Source organism: Danio aesculapii, chromosome 8 (assembly GCF_903798145.1).
Source record: "Danio aesculapii chromosome 8, fDanAes4.1, whole genome shotgun sequence".
Taxonomy (NCBI): domain Eukaryota; kingdom Metazoa; phylum Chordata; class Actinopteri; order Cypriniformes; family Danionidae; genus Danio; species Danio aesculapii.
This window is the reverse complement of record NC_079442.1, coordinates 30,257,791-30,281,347: the sequence shown is the minus strand read 5'-3', so window position 1 is coordinate 30,281,347 and position 23,557 is coordinate 30,257,791. Positions and strand designations below refer to the sequence as shown.

The following is a 23,557-nucleotide window of genomic DNA, read 5'->3' as shown; positions in this document are numbered from 1 at the left end:
TTTTAAGCATTAACTGTATTTGTTAAAATAATTACTGCCTTGATGAGCATAAAAGACACTTTTTAAAATATTATTCCAAACTTTTCATTTGTAGTGTTTATTAAAACTAATGGATAACAACAGATTTAACAAATAGGTGTTGGTGCATTTATTAGGGATCGAAACCGAAAAATAAAGACAGCAGGACAGAAGACACTTATAGAGTAAATGCTCACCATGTCCATGAGCCTGTGCTTCCTCTCCTCTCCAGGGCCATTGTGTGTCTTCCCCTTCCTGCAGGACAGAGTCAGAGAGATGTAAATCAAACAGTTCACAAATTCAACCATTCAAATGCTCCGTTTATCTGCAGATTTATGGAGACGAAACACGCTGACTCATTTGAGCCCTTGATTCAATTTACTTTAGTAGCTCCAAGTGTTTATCTTGCGCAGGAACAAAACGCACATTTCAATTCAATTAGGCTACTCAAACGATTCAAGGCAGTTGTTTTTTATAAACTGTTTGAGTGAAGTCATTTGATCAGAAGATGCACTGTCCTCAAAATGAGTCCAGATTGGCATTTGAAACAACAGAAGGCTTTCGCTGGATGATTAACAGGCTTCTGAGTAACTGCAGAGCGGCAGTGTTTAAGCCACAAAGACGATCAGTCAAACTAAAACACATTTCAAACATCACTAAAATAGCTAAATAGATGATGAGTATAATTTTCTTCACAAACAGACAAGACGTATACAGTTTCTCCACAGTCTAAACTTTTCTCAGACACATATACTGTACTCAGGGATCCAATCCAGAGCATTTGCCCGGAATGTTCTGTCAAATTTGACCAGACATCTGTTTATTCTTGGAAAAAGCATGTCAGTCGTTCCCTTCTGATTGCTTGTATTGCTTTGATGAGATTACAGAAAGCGTGTAGGTATCAGGAATCCAACCGCAGAAGATGAACAGCAGGAGAAATGGATATAAAATGGATTTTGTAGTGTACTAAACCAATTTTTGAGATTACCATGAATCACTGATATTTGTTTTTAGGACTAACAGAATAAGAAAAAAAAAGCAACACAACTTTTTAAACCAATTTGTGGATGTTTTTGTGAAGAAGCATCTTGTAGACGTTGGTAAAGAAGAATGATGACAGAATCGGGTCCCAAGTAGATTGTGCTAAATTAGTTAGATTAGGAACTTGTCTACCTTTTAAAGGTGCTGTTTGTAAGTTTTTGACTCTTTTAAAGCATAAAAATACCATGATATATTTGCAGATATTTAAGAAACATGCTAAGTGAACATTCCTGTTTATCTGAAAAACAAAATGTCTGTCAGTGATCGAAATGCGACCTCCCGTGGACAGTAGCAGACTCTGAAATGAGACGCAGATTCAGAGTTCCACGTGAGGTTATTAATTGGCAAATAATATGAATATTATGAACGTAAACATATAGGTGAGCAGGTTACATTGTAACCTCATGTCCTAACAACACACTACGTGATGAGATTTGCAGTGATAAGAAATTCAGCTGTTTGCACCAGACAAAACACAACAGAAATTTAAATACAGCCATTCAGAAGCACAGAATATGCACTCACTCGCGAAATGGTGAGGTTTATAATCTAATTGATACATATTAAATCTCTTTAACATTATTAAATGTAGATGCTAAATCACTGATATGTGTTGGTTTGCATTATTTCAATTTCAATCGGTTTATTTTATTTTCAAGATCTGAGGTACTGCTGCTGCTTTCAATAGTATGACAATAAATGTCATGTAAAATGGCATTTAAACTCACATTATTAGCATTTAACACTGAATAAAGCACATGAGGTGTACCTGATGTAAGCTTTGTAAGCTTTCTGTTGTTCAGCTGCAAGAAATAGAAGCCATTTGTAAAACATATGTATTTCAGATATTGGTTAGGACAAAAACCTTCTATTCCTTCTATCACATACTGTTGCTTTTATTTAGAACATGATTTAAATCAGCCTTAAATCTTTAGGCTAGTTAGGCACATTTCTGTTGATGTTGTCAATGTGGCAATCTGCGCTTGCATGTGTCTTGAACCAGGGGTTCGATAACTAGTTCAACCATTGGGTGTCAAACTTACATACTGCACCATTAACTACTTCAAGGTGTATTTGAAAACACATTCAAATAGATTGCTTTCATAGTGTCAATGCTCATATGGCCAAAGTGTCTTTGAACCATAGACTATAAATGCACGTTCATGCATCGTGTCATATCTATCAGCTCTTCCTGTGATTTCTCTTAAGTGAAAAGATGTGAATACACTTTATTAAACTCATCTGTTTATGCAGAAATTGATATTAACTCTTTCCTAGTCTTATTTGTTTAATTTCGGCTAGAATAAAAGCAGTTTTTAAATTAAAAAAAAACTTTTTAAGGTCACAATTATTAGCCCATTTAAGCTATATTTTAGTTTCGATAGTCTACAGAACAAAGCATCGTTATACAATAACTTGTCTAATTACCCTAACCTGCCTAGTTAAACTAATTAACCTTGTTAAGACTTTAAGGGTCACTATAAGCTGTATAGAAGTGTCTTGAAAAATGTCTAGTAAAATATTATTTACTGTCATCATGACAAAGATAAAATAAATCAGTTATTAGAAATGAGTTATTAAAACTATTATGTTTAGAAATGTGTTGAAAAAATCTTCTCTCCATTAAACAGAAATTGGAGAAAAAAATAAACAGGGGGGCTAATAATTCAGGGGGCTAATAATTCTGACTTCAACTGTATGTCACTAGTGTAACTCCTGGCTAAAATGAACCTCTCCACCACTTAAGTTCTAAATATTTAACAAGGAATCTACTCCAGTATGATTAGATTGCATTTGTGTATTTCAGAGTGCATCACGCTGTGTGTGAGAAAGAAAGACGAGGTAATATTTAGGACCGTCCCAAATATGGTCAAACCCAATATTCAGATTCTAGTGGTGATTCCTCTATTTATAAAAGAGCATATAAAACCATTTCTGGAGAATTGTTGAACTTACCTAAGCCACAAACCTACTATGTAGATATCGGAGAACAATTTTACATTTTGAATCAATGCACTCTGTGGCAGCTTTAAAAGTGAAGCATTATACTAACCTGGACTTGATAGACAATTAACGAGAGTGTCCTGCTCAAAATGGCCAGGTCCAACAAAAATACAAGATAAGATATATAATGCAGGCAAATTAGATTTTATCTACACTGTAAAAAACTATCTGTTAATTAACAAGTGTTTTCCATTTAACGGAAAATGTTGTCAATTTTTTAAGATCTGTCAATTTTTGATGGTGAAAATTCAACTTCACAGTTTAACAAAGTGATTTTAATTGACATTTTAGTAGTTTGAAATAATATAACGTATAATAAATAATACATAGAAATAAGTCTGTAAAATAACAGAAAATGTACTGGGAGTTTATTACAAAGTGTTTGTAACATAATATGGAACACCAACCCAGACAATATATCACTTCAAGCTATTAAAAGTGAAAGTCACTTTTTTGAATTCTCAAGGTTAAAAGTTGTTGGAAGAAAGATCAAGGTCCCATTATGCAATTCAAAAGCATAAATAAATGAAGGCAAAATAAAAACATGAATCACAAAATACAATTTACGAATATTTTTTACAGTATATTTCTTTATGTTTATCATACTGAATAGTTACCAAAGGGCAAATACCATTGTATTACCGGAAGTTGCAAAGATCTCCTGCCTCCACATACAGCACATCTACTTTAGTTTTCTCATTTACTTTTTTCCCACAGGAAACTCTTGTTTTGCTCATCTGTAATTCAGCTGACCCTTGTCCTTGTCTCTCTCACTTCTTTCTCTCCATCTCTCATTCCCCTAATGCTTTTCCTTTGTCTTTCCACAACCAGAACCAAGATGTAGTTTGACAAAATGAAACATTAGCATTCATGCAGTGTGCTCTGTGCTTTTACAAGAGAAACACGGGGAAAAAAACAGACGCTTCCTGTTTAAACATTATTGCCATGTTAAAATGACATCTTCACCATTTTTGAATAAGCTCTATTAAAGGATTTAATGGCAGTGAATGGTGAAGACAGGTGATCTCTGGCTTTCATCCTGGAACAAACACACTGTAGTGATGGGATATGTGGCTTCATATTAAAGGAGATTTTACTAATATATTAATATAAAGATTAACAGTGATATTTTCGATTTACAGTACAGACTATTTTACAGATAACAGTTATTAGCAACAATGAGAAAATTAGCTTAATGTGAACATGAACAGGCTGAATATGGCTGTCAGATTTCCAGGACTAAAAATCACACTTTGAATATTCCTTCATATATTCCTGTTTCCAAAGACTAGGGGAATCCTGCTTAAAACATACATTCATTTTTAATTGATTTATAGCTTGTATATATGCTTGTTTTGTCATATTTAGTATTATCTGGCGTCATCTTAAGACACTGGATTCTGAACCACTGTTTAGTCACGGAAATGCCAAGGTAATTTGATTTAAAGATTAAAAAGGTAATACGATTTAAAATGAAGCTGTGAGGGAGAGAATACAACACAACTGATTGTTCAACTAATGAAACATCCTTCCGAATTAATATCAGTACACAATAAAATGGATTTAAGCACATTCCAGTACATTTAAACAACTTTGTTTTGAAGTGTTTTATATTTAGTATGATGTCTTATTTGACGTCATAGGCCTTTATTAGGACTGGGGTCCTGTCCTTGGTTATGCTGAGATCAGACATGGTTTTAGCCCTGATTTTGATTCGCCAACAGGTTTTGGGAAATCGCAGACTAATGCCTGAAATCACAGGTAAATCGGTGCTCATTCATGTGAGGAACAATCACACAGTGTGAACAATCAAAGATGCGATCTGAGGGTTAGGAGTTAAAGGGGAGGGGAGGAGTTAAAGGTGCTTATTATTAGTCTATTTGGACTCAAGAAATGGAGAGCGCCGTGTTTGTTTGACTTGACATCTGAGCAATGTTACAACTGGGTCGAAAAAGAAAAAAGTTGAGGAGAAATTGCTAATTCCTTTTAAAACCCAGGTGAACAAAATAAGTAAATTTTCTACCCCACTAAAGGCTTCTTTCTCATTATGTAGTTAATAACAAAAGATAAACTACGTGACCTCGCATTGTTTCAATGTCACTTCTCAAGTATGTTTGTTTGTGGACTAAGACGAAAGTTGTCGGGGATTCTTCCTATTCTAAAGTCATGCAGTGTGAAAACCCCTGTCGCCGATCCAATGACGAAATGCTACCCCAGATAGCCATGCTGTATGAAAACATCTGTGACATGACTACTTTGAAAATCCTGCAGTCTGAACTCTGCATAAGTCTATAGATTTATTAATTGTTTTTTGTACACCAGGCAAAAAATTAAAAATTTAAATCTACTACTTCTCAATGGAATGGATTTGATTTATTATATCCGCAGCACAAAAGCGTGACGAGTTATGTACTATACTTGGTTTAGAGCAGAGGTGCCCAAACCTTTTCCTTATGAAGGGCCAGAAACCAAGCTTGATTGAGGCTAGTGGGCCGAAGGTAAATATAGTTGCCAAGGATAATTAATTTTAGAACATATAAAAATAACTAGAAAACACTGCTTTATATTAACTAATACAGCATTTTATAATGAACTTATTACAGTAAAAACAAAAACAATCTCATTTATGACAGAATGGAGTTTACTTTACTTTCTTTATTGTCCTTTAATGTACTTTACTTTCTTTACTTGTTCTCTATTGTTTCTTGTAAGTGGAAGTTTATCTTTGGCTTCACCACACAACCACATCAGCGTTCACATTACACACATCACAGAAAAAACAGGCACAAATACATTCAATGTCATATATCACATTAAACACTCGATTTAAAACCCTATACATACTCAGAACCCAGTATTTAAAATTCTAATGGCAGTCACACTAGTTACACTAGTTTCACTTTGATTTGCTCACCAATGACTTCTGCATAGTCCGCTATCCGTCGAGGAACATTATTTACATTTTAAAAAATCAGATTCAAGGTACAGCATGATGGCTCAGTGGTTAGCACTATCCCCTCACAGCAAGAAGTTTGCAGGTTTGAGTCCTGGCTGGGACAGTTGGCATTTCTGTGTGGAGTTTGCTTGTAGACTGTGGTTTCACAGTCCAAAGACATACGCTATGGGTGAATTGGGTAACCAAATTGGCCATAGTGTATGAGTGAGTGTGTGTGAATGAGGAGTGTGTATTCATTTAATTTCAGTTTTTTTTTTTTTTAAGTTGTAGCTTAGCAATGAAACAAATAAAATGTTACGTCGAATTATAATTGACCATCTCGTTTAAAGGCAATCGCCACAACCCTCTTCATCCTTCTTACTCTCTTCTTGGGTCTTACACTTTCAGGTCTTGATGCCCAATTCGGATTTGTTGCCTATATCAGATTTTTTAAATTGTGTTCATTTTTTAATTGTGACCCATATCCGATTCATGTGTTTACACTTGCCATACAATTTACGTTGCGTATGCGTAAAGGCGGGTTCTGGCATCTGCGCCACACTAGCCACGATGGAAGAAATTGTCTTGCTTTTAGCTCTGCGAAATATGTGAAGTTCGCCCAACTTTAAAATGATTTTGAGGCGGAGGAGGAGAGAAAGGGCTGTCTTCACAGCTTGCACCTATGGTTTATATATTAAGAGTTCAGATGCAAAGCCGCTAAATGCCACTTCCACCAAAAATGAGATAATAACATTGAGTGAATGCTTTGGGCACATAGTACACCATCAACAAATAGATTTGCTTCAAATCATCTAAATCGCACGGAGTTTGATGAACTGGATGAGCCTGTCCGACTGTCAGTGGATGTCAAATCAAAACGTGCCTCACCTCAAAACTCTGTGCATTATAAGAAAAACATTATAAGTGTAGCATGCATTCATAACGTTTGTTTGCGCAGCGACGCTACTTTGAATAAGTCCAATTTACTATACATTAAACAGCAACACCGTTTCACAAAAGACAGAGTTAAGATGCCTTTCTTTTATCCCACATGGATGCTATGAGGATAAACAAGAGACAAAAAAGAATTGCCTAAAGTGACATTTTTGAAAATAAGGTATTTTATTTACTAGATAATAACCTTTTTATTACATGTAAACTGAAACTTCTGAGCCTAATTATAGGAGCCTGATAGAAAATGCTCATTTACAAGAAAAGAGGTCTGACGGATTTAGAGGGTTTTGCATCTGAACTCTTCATATGGTGTCCTCCACCATTCAGAGAAATTTGTGGGTACGAGAGAAATCTCAGGTCTGGTGGGAGCAAATTGTGGCGACTGACCACTTTCCTCCTCCATGTTTCCTCTGTTTTTGCTGTTTACCGCGTCGCCGTCTACACACAAGCTCTTCCTTCTACATCATTAAACCGCAGAGAAGTACCACATTGACGCAAGTTTAATGACGTACAAAACGGAATGTCTCAATAAATCCGATCTGCCTGTTTATATGATAGTCGCATTGTCACATATCTGATTTATATCTGATTTATTTCCACATATGAAGGAGGCCTGAAACTGATCTCTGAATATCCGAATGCATACATTGTTTCGTGTTTACACTGTCATAGAACAGAATCGATCTGTGTCACATATGAGCAAAAATCAGAATTGGGTCACATTTAATTGACAGTGTAAACAGGGCCTTAGATGGGATGGTGCACCAAATCAAAGGTTACAATGGGCCAACTTTGGCCTGCGGGCCCTACTTTGGACATCTCTTGTTTAGAGGTTTCAACAAGTGCCTCTGAATATGAATATAAACAAACCACACGTGTGTATTTGTGCGTGCAACTCACCTCTGGCAACCTACACATAGCACAACAATGAGGATGGTGACCACGAATGCTGAGGCGGCGGCGATGGCCCCCAGCAGCAGTACTTTGCCGTAGGGATGAGCAGAGAAGTTCACCCCGTCCTGCATGGAGGCCATGTGGAAGTGCTCACACACACACTTTCACTCTCGCCCTCACGCGCGCACACACATATATGCACACACACACGCACACACACACACTCTCAAACACAAGCCACGAGATCTGAAAGAGAAAAATGGAGGTCTACAATCAGTTTCTTTGCTTTGTAAAACAAGCCCTTTTCACCCATCTGAAGCATCACAGAAATAAAATCACAGTCTTTCATTTCTCCCCACAGCCGAGAGTGAATGAATGACAGAGAGTGATTCTCCCACACTCTTTCTCTTGTTCTTTTTCTCTGTCCCGCTCTTGCACTTTTATTTTGTCGCTCGGGACTCTCTCTCTCTCTCTCTCTCTCTCTCTCTCTCTCTTCTCTCCCACAGAGTGTCATTTTCTGCCCACTGACTGTCACTTTTCGTTTATGTGCAATCATTTGCCTCAGACTGGGGGGCATTTTTCATTCTTTTCTGCTTGTGAAGATTCAGGAGCATCAGGTAACTCACCTGTCTGATTCTGTGAACAAGCAAGTGAACACAGTGGTTGATTTCTATACAGAAGAAGTGTTGTGGCTAGGGCTGCACAATATATAGTTTAAGCACCGATATCGCAGTGTGTAAATCCGCAGTAGTCACATCACAAAATATGCAATGTGAGTTGGGATTACCCAATCCAGAAACCCCAGAAACCACAGGGTCAAACACACCAGATTTGTGGAGAGACTGCAGAATTGAACTATAGTAGAGTGAAATGTTTGGCCTGTGACTATGTGAGCATTTTAAAGCATTTTAGTAGTGCATAAAGATGTTTATTAAAGATGTGTATTTGTATTGAATTACTCGTATGATGGAGTATGTAGTGTTATTTTACATTTGATTATTCAATTTCTGTACCTGAATACTGTTAGACTCTCTCCAGTAGAACCATAAAGCGCAGTTTATTTCACTTTAATATATGCTCCAATGTGTTTAATTATGACTGTAGTTTGTTTATTATATGTATATAATAAATTACATAAAAATATATTTGTATTTCACTACAAAATCATCCTAATCAATCTAAAGTATTTTCAAAAAGAGCAATTAAAGTCATCTGTTGAAGTTGTATTCATATCGCAATATATATGATGGAGGAAAAATATATCGCAATGTAAAATTTGGTAACATTTTGTGACTTTTTTTCCCTCCAGTATGACTATATTTTGTTAAGGGTGGCCCTGGGATTACTATAACTTTTCCAAATTGATGAACAATGTCTATCTGTAGTGTGTGAGACGCATCACTGAATGCACCAAAAGTGCATGCACAACTAAAAAGTGCTACTTGTTTGAAGTACACACTGCATTGACCATTTATTGGCTCGGTTCAAAATAAAAGACTGAACACTGGAGCGAATGCATTTAGCTGGACATGTACCAAAACAGGAAACACTTAATACATGTACTGGCAAGTAGATGAACTCAAAATATGAATGCAGCATGCTAAATTAAAGCACACTAAATTGCATATCAGGCATTTTCCTCTCATAAAAAATCGTTATAAAGAAAAAACATAATGGTGCTCGATGCATTAAAAAGTGATTTATAAAGACCAAATTTGCTAATGAGGCTTTTTTAATCAATGATTTACTATGGAAGAAAACACAAAATGTGATATCTAGCATATTGGATTTATACCGTATCTTTTTGTTAATAAGTCATATTAGTGGTGAATTTGTATTAAATGCCTTTAGTTTTTGTTGTCCATAACAAATGTCATAGAAAGCATAAAGCTATGATAATGGTATACAAGTTATTACTATGGTATACTTGGAGTTAGCATGATTATAGGCCTTTAGAATTTTTTTAATTTCTGTTTTTCATTTAACATCTGAACTTGAGCACCTGCTAATCTCAAGTAGGACTGCACGATATTGAAAAAAACTGACATTGAAATGTTTAGCTTTTCTGCGATTATATATTGCGATATGAATATAATTTCACAAGATGACTTTATTTGAAAAGAATTCATAACTTACATTGATTGGGATGATTTTTGTAGGGGAGTGCATCTGCATAAAATAAACAATTATCAAAAAAAATTCAAGTTAATGAAAACAATAGAACAAAGATAATGAAATTAACAGAACTTAATGATTTTCTGGAGTATTGAAGTACAGAAAACCAATAATCAAAAGTCAAATAACACTAGTCCTCATTGTATCAATAATGAAACAATTCATCTTTGTTAAAGTGACAAACTTGATCATTTCTTGTACCTAAATGGTTCAATTTCACTTGAAATTGTACAGTGACAGGCTTTAAAACCTCATTCAAACAAAAATCTTTCACACTATTAGAGTTAAATATTATGACACCACAAATCACACCTTATGAACGTTTTCATGATTTATTTGTAGCCCCAACCTGACTTTGCAGATCTTGTGATATGACTATTGCAAATTGGCACATTTTAATATCAATGCTGAAATGATATATTGTGCAGCCCTAATCTCAAGACAAGCTACCCAACAAGAAAACACTTGTAATGTTATTAAAATTACATGTGCAGCCCTACCAAAGCAGGTGCTGGTGCCACCATCTGTGTTATTCTGTTAGCCCTGAAATGGACTATATTTTGCTGTGTGATGAATATGAGACCCTTGCTCTGCCACCTGTTTAACAATATTTTTAAAAACACTTGATTCGGTAGACTAGTGTCAGGCGACTGCAATAGCAGTGGTGTAAGCTCACACTGTAAGTGTCACAGGGGCCCCAGGGTTCAAGTGCTCATCTATTTCTAAATGTGCAATGGGTCCCAGGGGCCAAAGTGGTCAGCTTGCACTTTATTTGCCAGGAGCCCCAGTGTTAAACTTCATTTGACAGTGTCAGGACACACGGCTTCAGGCTTTGAAGGCCTCTGGCTGTCCTAGAGAACTGCACAGAAATTAATGGCAGCAATGTCCAACCTGACCTGATGCCAAGGTTGAATCTGCGCAGAACCACAGACGTAAATAAGATCACACACACTGATGCACTGCAGTGCACTATCATACCTCATATGATCTCTATATATGTGAAAGAACTATATGTGGTAAAACTAAATAGGTCATATTACGCATCTTTCAGGAGACTGAATGATATACAAGATACTAGAGGTTACAATAACTCTAGATCCAGCTGTGTGTTTGTTGAGACTATTATTCTAAAATGCACAATGAAGACCAGTGACTAAGGTGGGCTATAGAGATTAGGAAGACAAACTTATGTCTACATTAGTTATCTTTAGTATGTTAATTTCCTTATTTTTTCTCCCACTCTTGTAAGGGTTTTGAATGTTGGGGATGAGGATATTAAAAAGCAAGATTAGATGTTTTTGAAAAATCTAGAAAAACATAATTATGAAATCTATAATGTTTTATAGGAATATTATGAAAAGCTGATGTGGAAACAAAATGATCACTCCAATTATTGCAATTATTTCTGCTTTTACTATTAGGTTTGATTTAAATCTAATTAAAGCATTTTTAAGGGTGCCTATTTTACTAATTTTTCAAGATTTAAGATAAGTCTTTTGTGTCTCCAGAATGTGTCTGTAAAGTTTCAGCTCAAAACACCCATCAGATTATTTATACCTTTCTGAATATTGGAATTTCTGCTCTGAACACAATGTAGCTGTTTTTGTTGCCTGTGCCTTTAATGGTAGTTCTCCCCACCCACCATTTCACATGCCTGTCAGAGTGTGCCTCAATCTCCAGCTGCGTCAGATAAACAGCACAGTGACAGACATGAAGGAATGTCCACAAACCAGGATTGAAGCGTCTTCTTTTAGAATTGCACTGACATGCGGCTGTGATGATAAAGATGGTAAAATCACTGTAATTCATTACAAACATGCACTGTTTTAAAACGTTTTATACTTTTAAAACTCATTCTTGATCACATTTGAGGATGATGATGATGTGATGATGATCACAGAGAGCTGAACAGATCTTTTAGTCCCAGTGGCTTTGCGCATGTCCTGCCTTGTTGATATGATTATACGCGTTACTACGGAGACATATTAATATGCGCCTGTCCATCAATTCAGTGGGCGGGGAAACCGCACTCCACATCATGTTGCGGTGGGCCTCAAAATGAGAGGGATTTGGATCCTATTTTAAGGAAATTTAAAAAAGAGACTTATTGTGTTTATATCACTTAAATATGACTGTGGACACACTATACCTACACACAGTTCTATCCAAACAGCTTCCAAAAGATGATTTTCATCATAGGTGCTCTTTAATTTGATTCTATAAATGTTTGTTTTTATGAATTTTTTGTAATTTTTCACCATTAATGACAGGACAGTGGAGGTTTACAGACAGGAAAGTGTGGGGAGCAGAGAGAGGAGAAGGATCGGCAAAGGACCTCGAGCCGAGAATCGAACTCAGGTCGCCGCAAGCACCTGGGTGCTATTTGTCAACGCACTAACCACTAGACTATTGGCATCAACTTTTTATGAATTATTTTATATCATAAATCAATATATTGTCTTCTACAGCATTTATTTGTAGAAAAAGACAACTGGTCTTAAAACTTGATCTCAAATAATGCTAAATAAGTTTGTATAAAAAAAAAACCAAGCTATTACCTTCAGAACGCTCTGCTCGTTGAGACTGTATTTATCTGATCCGATATACTACAACAGTATTTTTTTGATTTATTGGTACAATTTATTTAAAATAAATAAGAAAAAGGCTATTTATTCCTGTGCAGACAAAGCTGAATTTTCACATGAACATATGCATGTATGTGTATTTGTGTGAGTGCTCTGCGCATGCATAAAGTACACTCACATATCTCTCTGACTGTGCTGTTCGTATCTATAGGGGACATCGCAGATAACTGCAGGAGAACAGATGCACTCAACTGAACCAGTGTGAGACAAATGTACAGTACATTCACACACTCGACTGCATTGTCATATACACTTCTCCAATTGTTCAGTGTTCTCCATTACATCTGAACTCCTCCGAATAGGCCATCGTCTTTAAATGGACAGTGAGTTCTGAATCATTCAGTCACCTTTTGTTTGCACACACAATAATGTCTTTATTTTCCATTGCGGAGTCTTGTACTGCTGGTGGCGATACAAGTGATTCTATGGCAGATTCCGATTTGCACCTTACAGGCATCGAGCTGAAGCGCGTACATTTCATCAGATAAAGAAATAGCCTAGTTTTACTTATTTTGGCTCTTGGTTTAGTACTATCAAAGGAATGTGAGTCATGAAATGAGCTAAAAATACTTCAAACAAGAGCGTGTTGAAACAACAAAGGAGACAATAGGAAGAAATTGTCTCTTGTATAGTGTCTTGTCCATTGTTAGCCTGAAAATGGCTTTTTACTATAATGCTGTTGTGTAGCAAGCATGCATTTGCCCTGAGTTGCACCTGAAGTGACCTCTTTTATACTGTACACGGTTTGCATCAATTAATTAATATGCCTAAAGATGAACGAGTGGATACATCATACACAGACTCATGTTTATAAACGGAAAACAGCATGTGCTTGTCAAAGGCTGCAGACAACAGTAAAGGAAACTGCTGTGCAATAATAGGTCGTGGCTCTCAGATATTTATGAATATTATATTAAGATCAAGGGCGTCACGTTGGCGCAGTGGGGAGCATGATCGCCTCACAACAAGAAGGTTGCTGGTTTGAGCCCCGGCTGGATCAGATGGCATTTCTGTGTGGAGTTTGCATGTTCTCCCCGTGTTCGCGTGGCTTTCCCCCGGGTGCTCCGGTTTACCTTACAGTCCAAAGACATGTGTAGGTAAATTAGCCATTTCACGAGTTCACACTTACAATAGTTTCAGAATAAAGCGTATTTGGCGTGCTGTCCGGGGAGAGGGCTCTGAGCTCGGGGAAGACACCCAAACTCGAGTTATTCCTCTTATCAGGAAACAGAGAGGAATAGGGATTCGAGCGAAGTATCTAGCCCGGCCCCAGAACGCTCCCCCCGGGATTGTAATGCTTAAGAGGTGAGGTGACGGGGTGGTGGAGGGATGCTAAAGTCGTAAGATGCTGCAGGTAAGACAGCTTTGGTATATATAGGGGTTTGGTCAAGAACTGATTGGATAATAGAATAATTGTCAATGACGTATTTGATACTGAAACTTCTGCGCGTGCTCCTCCCGAAATTTGTTTATAAAACATCACATAGTGTATAGTGTGTGTGAATGCAAGAGTGTATGGCTGTTTCCCAGTGTTGGTTTGCAGCTGGAAGGGCATCCACTGCATAAAACATTTGCTGAATAAGTTGGCGGTTCATTCCGCTGTGGTGACCCCTGATTAATAAAGGGACTAACCGAATAGAAAATGAATGGATGAATAAATAATATGATCACGGCAGGAGATCTGACTGCCCAACAACACCAAAACAACTAATTATTCACTATGTCCAAGCAAAACAGTCATGATCTGCACTTACTCATAGGCCTGTCACAATATCTATTTTTGTTGTATGATATATTGTACCAAATAAACGATATTATTGTTATTTTAAGACCATTTTGTGCCACTGATTATATAATGCCAGAATGACAATATAATATCATCAAATATGCAAATAGGCTCTTCTAAAGAACACATAATATTTTATTCTTAATAATATTTAATTTATAGTCATTTTAACAATTTTATAATTAGGCATTGGAATCAGAATGTGAAATGCATATAATAAATAAATAATAATAAATGTAAAAAGTAGGTAAAAAGTAACAGAGGCTGCGATATCTGCTATCAGATCTATTATCAGTTGTCAGACACACACATTGTTGTGACAGGCCTACTTACTCACAAAGAAATCTGACATATAGCAATATATGTAAATTACATATATGACATACAAGATCATATTTGGATTTTACATTTATAAAACATATCATATTCCAATGGTGGGAAAAAAATATATATGAAAGTGGCATTTTTTGCAATATGTTGCATTTATAACATATTTTATGTGTAAAGTCCAAATATAAACTTGTATGTCATATATTCCAACCTGTATGTCACATACCCAGCAAACAATTTTGTGTTTAATAGACATCAAAACGTAGACAGCTTGGCTAAAGCCAAAACTAGACTAGTCGTCAAATAGACAGATTAGACAGACTTCATATGTGTAGTCATTTATTTCTGTTTATTTGAGGACTAGTCTAGCCAAGTCTAGGACTAGCCCAAATTTAGCCTTGTTTTAGCCAAAACAACTATGTTTAGACGTCTATTAGACATCTATTAGACATCTTTTAAAAACAAAAAATGCTTACTGGGTATGTTCTATGTCACATATTTTCTAAATAGGTAACGAGGTTTGGAAAAAAGCAGCAGGTAAAATCTGCACCCACAGATCTCAATTTGATCATTTCATATGAGCATCTCATGATGCCAGTGTTTTCGATTTAGTTTGCAGTAAGTGATCCATATGATTTCCAACATATTACCAAGTTTAAAATGAAAATAGTTTATAAACAAAGTCCCTTTCAAGGAAAGTCTGTTGTGTTCACTCTGTGGCCATATTTGCACACATCCGGGCAGCTCACTTAAGACCAAGTCTTATCTAAATGAATGGGGAATCCTAAAATCTCAAAAAAATGCTCGCAATTATATAACATATTTTAAATCAGCAACACAATCTAAAATGACTAATCCAATTACTTTAAAACATGTTATTTCCAGTTTAATCCAGCGCAACGCATACAGAAAGATTGCCAAATATTTCATGACACCAAATTCATTTATACCTTCATTTTCATAAGTAGACACGGTTACAAAAACTGGAAGAACAGAGACAAAACCAGAGAACGATACTCGAAACACCCGATATGTGATGGAACGGGATGTGATGTGATGTGATCTCATTTCTTCGACCAAAAGCAGCATACACGCACAGTAGTCACCGAAAAGACAGGGATTGCCATAATAAACAAGTAAATCTGTACAGGCCCCTCCCCCAAAGTGCCATAGGGCTATATAGACTGATGATTGCCTAATCTGACTGGAAGGCGGAATTTCCTGCTCTGTTTTGGCCATACTGAGTGTTGCACTTTCCCCCATTCATAGTATATCTTTGTATAGCCTTTGTTATAAATTAGTTAACAAAAGAATTTCAAAAGAAGCATTCACCCTAGTATTCCACGCAAGTAAAAGCACTATGGTTTAAAATTTAAATTTCTTTATTGATTTAGTTTTTATTATCAGATAAAATAATAATAATTATTGTTATTATTATTATTATTATTGTTATTATTATTGTTATTATTATTATTATTATTATTATGCAATTTGTGGTGTGCCCCAATTTATTTATTTATTTATTTATTTATTTATTAATGAAATAAGTAGTTTCTCTAGTTTGTTTTTACAGTTTCATGCACTGTAAAGAAGTATGGACAGTACATTTTCTACCTTTGCAGGTTTTACTAAATGCTCCAATTATACCTTGACACTCCATGTTGGATTCAGTTCTCCATCATCATCAGTCTGAGGCCAGATGGAGTTTGATTTGACTGTGTTTCACCCTAATGAATGAATGATCCAATCGCATGCTGTCTTACTGATTCACAGGGTCATTCGCTATAATGATGTGTTTCATGCACAGACCTAGACAAGTAAGAGCCGACTGAATAAAACAGTCCACTTCTCTGCTCATCTGACTAGACTTTACATTAAGCAGCAAAACCCAATCAAAGATATTATAGATTCAGAAATTTATGATGACATCTCCTGCATCTACAGCTCATTATGTTGTGATTTATGGCTCGCCACGCTGAGTATTTCCTTTAATAACAGTCATAAATTATGAAACAGTTATTGTTTTCCAGTCTGAACCTAGACGGCACTATTTTTGTGGTTTAATCGATATGTGTTGGTCTGTCCTGTCTAAGTGGGCGGTTTTTGGCTAGAATAAGCTGCAATGTGGATCAAACCTTATGGTGTTTATTAAACTAGCGCTATTTTATTCCACACATACACACACACACACACACACACACACACACACACACACATATATATATATATATATATATATATATATATATATATATATAAATATATATATATATTGTGCTATCCACTAATATTGACATTATTATTGGCAGCCTTCGAAATATGAGCAAAGAAGCCTCTACTTTCATCCAAAAACAAATTCAAGAGTAGGGCCATGCAATATAGATAAAATAAAAAGTTTATTGTCTCATTATGCTCGTTTGTTTGTTTGTTTGTTTGTTTGTTTGTTTGTTTGTTTGTTTGTTTGTTTGTTTTTTGCGGTGTTACAACCCAGCTGACGTACAACATCATAAGAGGTTAATATTAAGTTAGATTTAAGTCACCAGCGTCTATGGACAATGTTATTTTGTCGTCCAATAACGACGTGAAATGACAATGATATATTGTTGATTTTATGTTGTGTTGGAAAGTGACTAAAATCCAACATCAAGCCAGCATCTTAAACTAATGTCATACTGATGTCAAATACTGACATTTATTCGTCAGGTATGGCAACCAAAATCCAACATCTGATATACGTCATATCAGGTAACGTCCTCACAACGTCAAGCTGTAACATCATTAAATGTTGATATTTTGTTGTCTTTAGGTTGTGTTGGAAAGTAACAAAAATGCAAAGTCTGTCCTACGTTGGACACTGATGTCGGCCTGATGTTGCATTCTGACGTCAACCCGATTTTCATTTCCAATCAAAATGCAACATCCCACGATGTTGGGGTACAACATCAATCTGACGTCATGTTGACGTCCTGTGACTGCTAGGAAAATATATTGTTTATGGTCATACTTTTTAATAATTTATTTGAGCTCAGTATTACAAGCCATTAAGGGGATGCAGACGTCAACAAAAATAACAGCATCCTGAGAAATTTGCAATCTTTAAAGTACAATGTTTAAATTTAGCTTTTTCTTTAATGATATTTGTTTATTTTATGCTCGACCTGTAGTCATTCATTTTTGAAAAGTGTTTTATATTTAATTATATTTATTTTATGTTTCTAGGTTCCAAATAAAGTAAGAAATGTGATCACATATAAATATAAACGAGTACATTTCGGAGTACATACATAATAAAATGTAAAAAAAAAAATTGTCCTTTACATGTGCTCACAAAATATATACAGTTGAAGTCAGTATTATTAGTCCCCCTTTGATTTTAGATTTTTTTAAATTTTTTTATTTCCCAAATGATGTTTAACAGAACAAGGAAATTTTCACAGTATGTCTGATAATATTTTTTTCTACTGGAGAAAGTCTTATTTGTTTTATTTCCGCTAGAATAAAAGCGTTTTTTATTTTTTTTAAAACCATTTTAAGGACATAATTATTAGCCCCTTTAAGCTATATATTTTTTCGATAGTCTACAGAACAAACTATCGTTATACAATAACTTTCTTAATTTATCATCCATCCCCTACCCCAACCCTAAACCCAAACATAGTAACATAAAAACAGATCTGGATCTGGAGTCTATAGCTGATTAACCATGTGGATGGATGATATCAGCCTTCTGAGCCTACCAGTAGGTGCAGAAGGCCCCTACTGGCCCATATCTATCAGCTGATAACCACTGACAATACTCATTCAATCAAGTGTTAAAATTCGAAGAGAGTGATTAGTATCATGTATCATGGTATATATTGTTATTAGGGTATGAGATGACTTATATTGCGAGATATATATATTTTTTAAAATTTTTTGATAATATTTTGAGCAAAAGACCAAAAGGTTTAATAACAAAGACCTTATTTTCACATTTTCTTTGCTTCTTTGTGCCAACATTAGTGGAAGGCACTGTATGCAAACACATATGTTCTCTCTCAAGTTCAAATGCAGCCAAAATAGACTACGACTCAACTTGCCATCACACTTTCTGGACTGAATCAAACTTGGCAAGTGTGAGGCGTTTGTGGCTAAATCTACATCTTGCCTTCACTGGGCTAATTAAACGGTAAAGAGCTTGTTTCCTGTGTAATTACATGGGTACTGTTTGGGAAGAAGCGGAGGCCTGTCTCCGATACACAGTCCCTGTCTTTATTCTCAGACTGATTAATTTGCCGTTCTGAAAACCAACTCATTAGAGCAAGACAAAATCCTGTTTAATTGGTAAAATCAGCTAATGCTTTGCAGTTATTTAGGATAGCCAGGACAATCGCTTTAAAATTATTACTACTTCATATTTGATTAATGTGGCCAAGCAAAACGAAAACATCCTGTTTGCTCTTAATTGGAGACTTTCAGTGCTGCACGCAATTTAAATTGAAACACAAATGAACCAAACCCCTCCAGTCTTTGAGAGCTCTAATGCAAGTTATGATCTATTACTGCAATAAATGATGACGTACAACTTCCTGACTACAGTATGAATTTATTTAGCCTGTGTGTAATATGTTGTTTAAAGGTAATGGAGACTTCAGATTAAGATTCTGGAATCGATCAGATAACTGGGCAAGAAGTTTAAATCGAAGTGTAAAATTTAGTAAAACTGTTATACTTTTTGTTTTAAATTATAATAATAATAATGACAGAAGCGGGCGACATAGTGGCGGAGTAGGTAGTGCTGTCGCCTCACAGCAAGAAGGTCGCTGGTTCGAGCCTCGGCTGGATCAGTTGGCGTTTCTGTGTGGAGTTTGCATGTCCTCCCTGCGTTCATGTGGGTTTCCTCCAGGTGCTCTGGTTTCCCCCACAGTCCAAAGACATGCAGTACAGGTGAATTGGGTAGGCTAAATTTTCCATAGTGTATGTGTGTGAATGAGTGTGTATGGATGTTTCCCAGAGATGGGTTGCAGCTGGAAGGGCATCCGCTGCGTAAAACATATGCTGGATAAGTTGGCGGTTTATTCCGCTGTGGCGACCCTGGATTAATAAAGGGACTAAGCCAAAAAGAAAATGAATGAATGAATTATGACAAAAGCACATCCATGATGCGAATCTCTCGTTCCACCACATCTCAAAGGTGCTCTATTGGATTGAGATCTGGTGACTGTGGAAGCCATTTGAGTACAGTGAACTCATTGCCATTTTCAAGAAACTAGTCTGAGATGATTCACGCTATATAACATGGCGCGTTATCCTGCTGGAAATAGCCTTCAGAAGATGGGTACTCTGTGGTCATAAAGGGATGGACATGGTCAGCAACAATACTCAGGTAGGCTGTGGCGTTTACATGATACTCGGTTGGTACTAATGATACAAGGCAGGATGGATCCATGCTTTCATGTTGTTGACACCAAATTCTGACCCCACCATCTGAATGTCGCAGCAGAAATAGAGACTCATCAGACCAGGCAACATTTTTTCAGTCTTCTATTGTCTAATTTTGGTGAGCCTGTGCGTTTCCTGTTCTTACCGGACAGGAGTGGCACCCGGTGTGGTCTTCTGCTGCTGTAGCCCATCCACCTCAAGGTTGGACATGTTCTGCATTCAGAGATGCTCTTCTGCATACCTCGATTGTAACGAGTGATTATTTGAGTTACTGTTGCCTTTCTATCAGCTCGAACCAGTCTGGCCATTCTCCTCTGACCTCTGGCATCAACAAGACATTTGTGCCCAGAGAACTGCTGCTCATTGAATATTTTCTCTTTTTCAGACCATTCTCTGTAAACCCTAGAGAAGGTTGTGCGTGAAAATAGTAGATCAGCAGTTTCTGAAATACTCAGACTGGAATAATCTGGCACCAACAACCATGCCACATTCAAAATCACCTAAATCCCTTTTCTTCTCCATTCTGATGCTCTGTTTCGACTGCAGCAGATGGTCTTGACCATGTCTACATGCCTAAATGCATTGAGTTGCTGCCATGTGATTGGCTGATTAGAAATTTGCAGTAACGAACAGTTAGACAGGTGTACCTAATAAAGTGGCCAGGGAGTGTATATCTACATATTCAGCTATACAAACTACTGCTCCCTAGTGGTTATAGTCTGCATTATCTCATATTTTAAATAACAGAAGCATACAGGTCTCTAAAGTCCTCTGTGAACTTCAGGACACAAGCACACTAGTAATATGTTATATTTAGGTTCCCCGTCTTTCATTTCTTCTCAAAATGAGTTCTGTTTCTTTAACATAGATCCAATCAAAATCAAGAAACAATGGCAGGTCTCCATCTCTTAGTCAGACAGCAGATTCTATCTTCCAGTCAATTGCTTCCCCAGAGAAATAAAGAGAAAGACTGTATCTGTTTGTGGGGAGCTCAGGAGCAGGCAAGAAGAAAGAGAAACAGAGAGAGATTGGGGAATGGCATGTTTTAATTACTGTGAAGCCCTAGATTTCAGTCAGAGAGAAACTGGCACGTCCCCCCAAACCCCGGAGACATGACTCTCTCTCGCCTCCTCCCCCTCTCAATTTTACCCCTTTCACTCTCTTCCTTCTCTTTCTGCCCGTTCAACATCAGCAAAAAGAAAGAGGACAAGATGTATGAGAGGAAAATAAATGACAAAAATAATCACAATATGAGAAAAGCACATTTTATTAACCATTCATACATGACTGCTGTAATTCGCTCTTCCATTGGCCACAACGCACAGGATCAGAAATCACAACTCTCATAGAAAATGAATGACTTCCTGCTTTGGTGCCGTAAATCTGTTTGAACAGCTCTTAAGTCTCCTTAGCATGAGGGATGTTAAATGATTTATCCCAGAGCAAGCGGTAAGACACGATGTCCTCTGTCCTCTTGCATTGGGTTTAAAACAAAAGCATCCCTCATTCAAAACTCCTCAGCGCTACCTTTACATAAATGTTCTGAGGTTGTAACTTGTTCCAGGACTGACTGGTGGAAGAGTTGGTTACAGCTGCACTGCTGCTACTATATTTCCATCATACAGTGCTAGCAGTTAATATCATAAAAGATATTCTTCTGACACAGATTGAAGGAGACAAAAACAATGATCAGACCTGAAGACCAGAAAAGACACCCAAGTAACTACCCAAAACAGAAATCCATTTTAAAAAAACTACTAGATTGCATTAGCAACACACTACACAGACCCCTTTTTGTTGTAGAAGAGCCTTTTAGTGATCAGTTCCATTTATTTCTTACTGTGAAGAACATCAGAATCATCTCAAACCTTTTTCACTTTAAATGCCATCTATCAAAGACTTTAGAATACACAAGACATGTCACTCGTATACTTTTGAATGGGGAAAAGAGTAACGGTCGATATGGTGACTAAAGCCCGCCTTTTAGTACAGGAACCAATCATCGATCGCTATATTGCAAATAAAGCCCGCCTTTAGTACAGGAGCAATTCATCGATTGCTATAGACTGACGATAATCCGGGTGATCCAGGATGACCAGACGTGAGTTTCTGCAGATTTTGTGTGATTCGGACGTTTAGAAATGAAACTAAAGAAACAGTTGTTGTTTAATTTTATTGGTGATTCCTGATATGAAATTCAATCATGAGCTTGGCAAACAGTTTTGGAGAATTTGATGTTTCCCCATTCAAACAGAATGCCCGAACATACTGCCCGAGAGGCACTTCAAAGATGGCCACCAAATGTAATGGCTTGCCTTAAAGGGACTTTGCTACTATAGAATAAAAGAGAATAGAAAATGCAACATAAATTAGTCACTGTTCATAAATGCAAACAAAACACATTTGCCATAGCTTATAATTATCATGTTTACAAGCTTTAGGCACTATATACTATTTTACATTATACTTTATTTTTTGCACTATATACTATTTTACATTATACTGTATTTTTTGTACTATATACTATTTTACATTATACTTTATTTTTTGTACTATATACTATTTTACATTATACTGTATTTTTTGCACTATATACTGTTTTACATTATATTGAATTTTTTGCACTACATACTGTTTTACATTATACTGTATTTTTGCACCATATACTGTTTTACATTATATTGAATTTTTTGCACTACATACTGTTTTACATTATACTGTATTTTTGCACTATATACTGTTTTACATTATACTGTATTTTGCACTATATACTATTTTACATTATACTGTATTTTTGCACTATATACTGTTTTACATTATACTGTATTTGCACTATATACTATTTTACATTATACTGTATTTTTTTGCACTATATACCGTTTTACATTATACAGTATTTTTGCTCTATATACTATTTTACACTATATTGTATTTTTTGCACTGTATACGGTTTTACATTATACTGTATTTTTGCACTATATACGGTTTTACATTATACTGTATTTTTGCACTATATACTGTTTTACATTATACTGTATTTTTTGCACTATATACTGTTTTACATTATACTGTATTTTTTGCACTATATACTGTTTTACATTATACTGTATTTTTGCACTATATACGGTTTTACATTATACTGTATTTTTTGCACTATATACTGTTTTACATTATACTGTATTTTGCACTATATACTATTTTACATTATACTGTATTTTTTGCACTATATACTGTTTTGCACTATGCTGTATTTTTTGCACTATATACTGTTTTACATTATACTGTATTTTTGCACTATATACTATTTTACACTATATTGTATTTTTTGCACTATATACGGTTTTACATTATACT

General features: G+C 36.0%; 2 protein-coding genes across 3 annotated transcripts in view; one reads left to right on the top strand and one right to left on the bottom strand.

Moving 5' to 3' along the window:
• nkain5 (sodium/potassium transporting ATPase interacting 5) overlaps nt 1-23,557 on the top strand; it is a 61,339-nt gene that overhangs the window by 17,653 nt on the left and 20,129 nt on the right. The gene's annotated exons all lie outside the window — the stretch shown is intronic.
• Nucleotides 1-23,557, bottom strand: part of si:dkey-70p6.1 (uncharacterized protein LOC570575 homolog) — a 41,722-nt gene that overhangs the window by 10,211 nt on the left and 7,954 nt on the right. For both annotated transcript variants that reach the window (XM_056463681.1, XM_056463682.1), the window contains exons 2-3: nt 7,853-8,092; nt 216-273 (exon numbers count right to left, since the gene is read on the bottom strand). In XM_056463681.1, coding sequence (XP_056319656.1) covers nt 216-273; nt 7,853-7,986 — 192 coding nt within the window. In that variant the 5' untranslated portion in view covers nt 7,987-8,092. The remainder of the gene's footprint in view (nt 1-215; nt 274-7,852; nt 8,093-23,557) is intronic.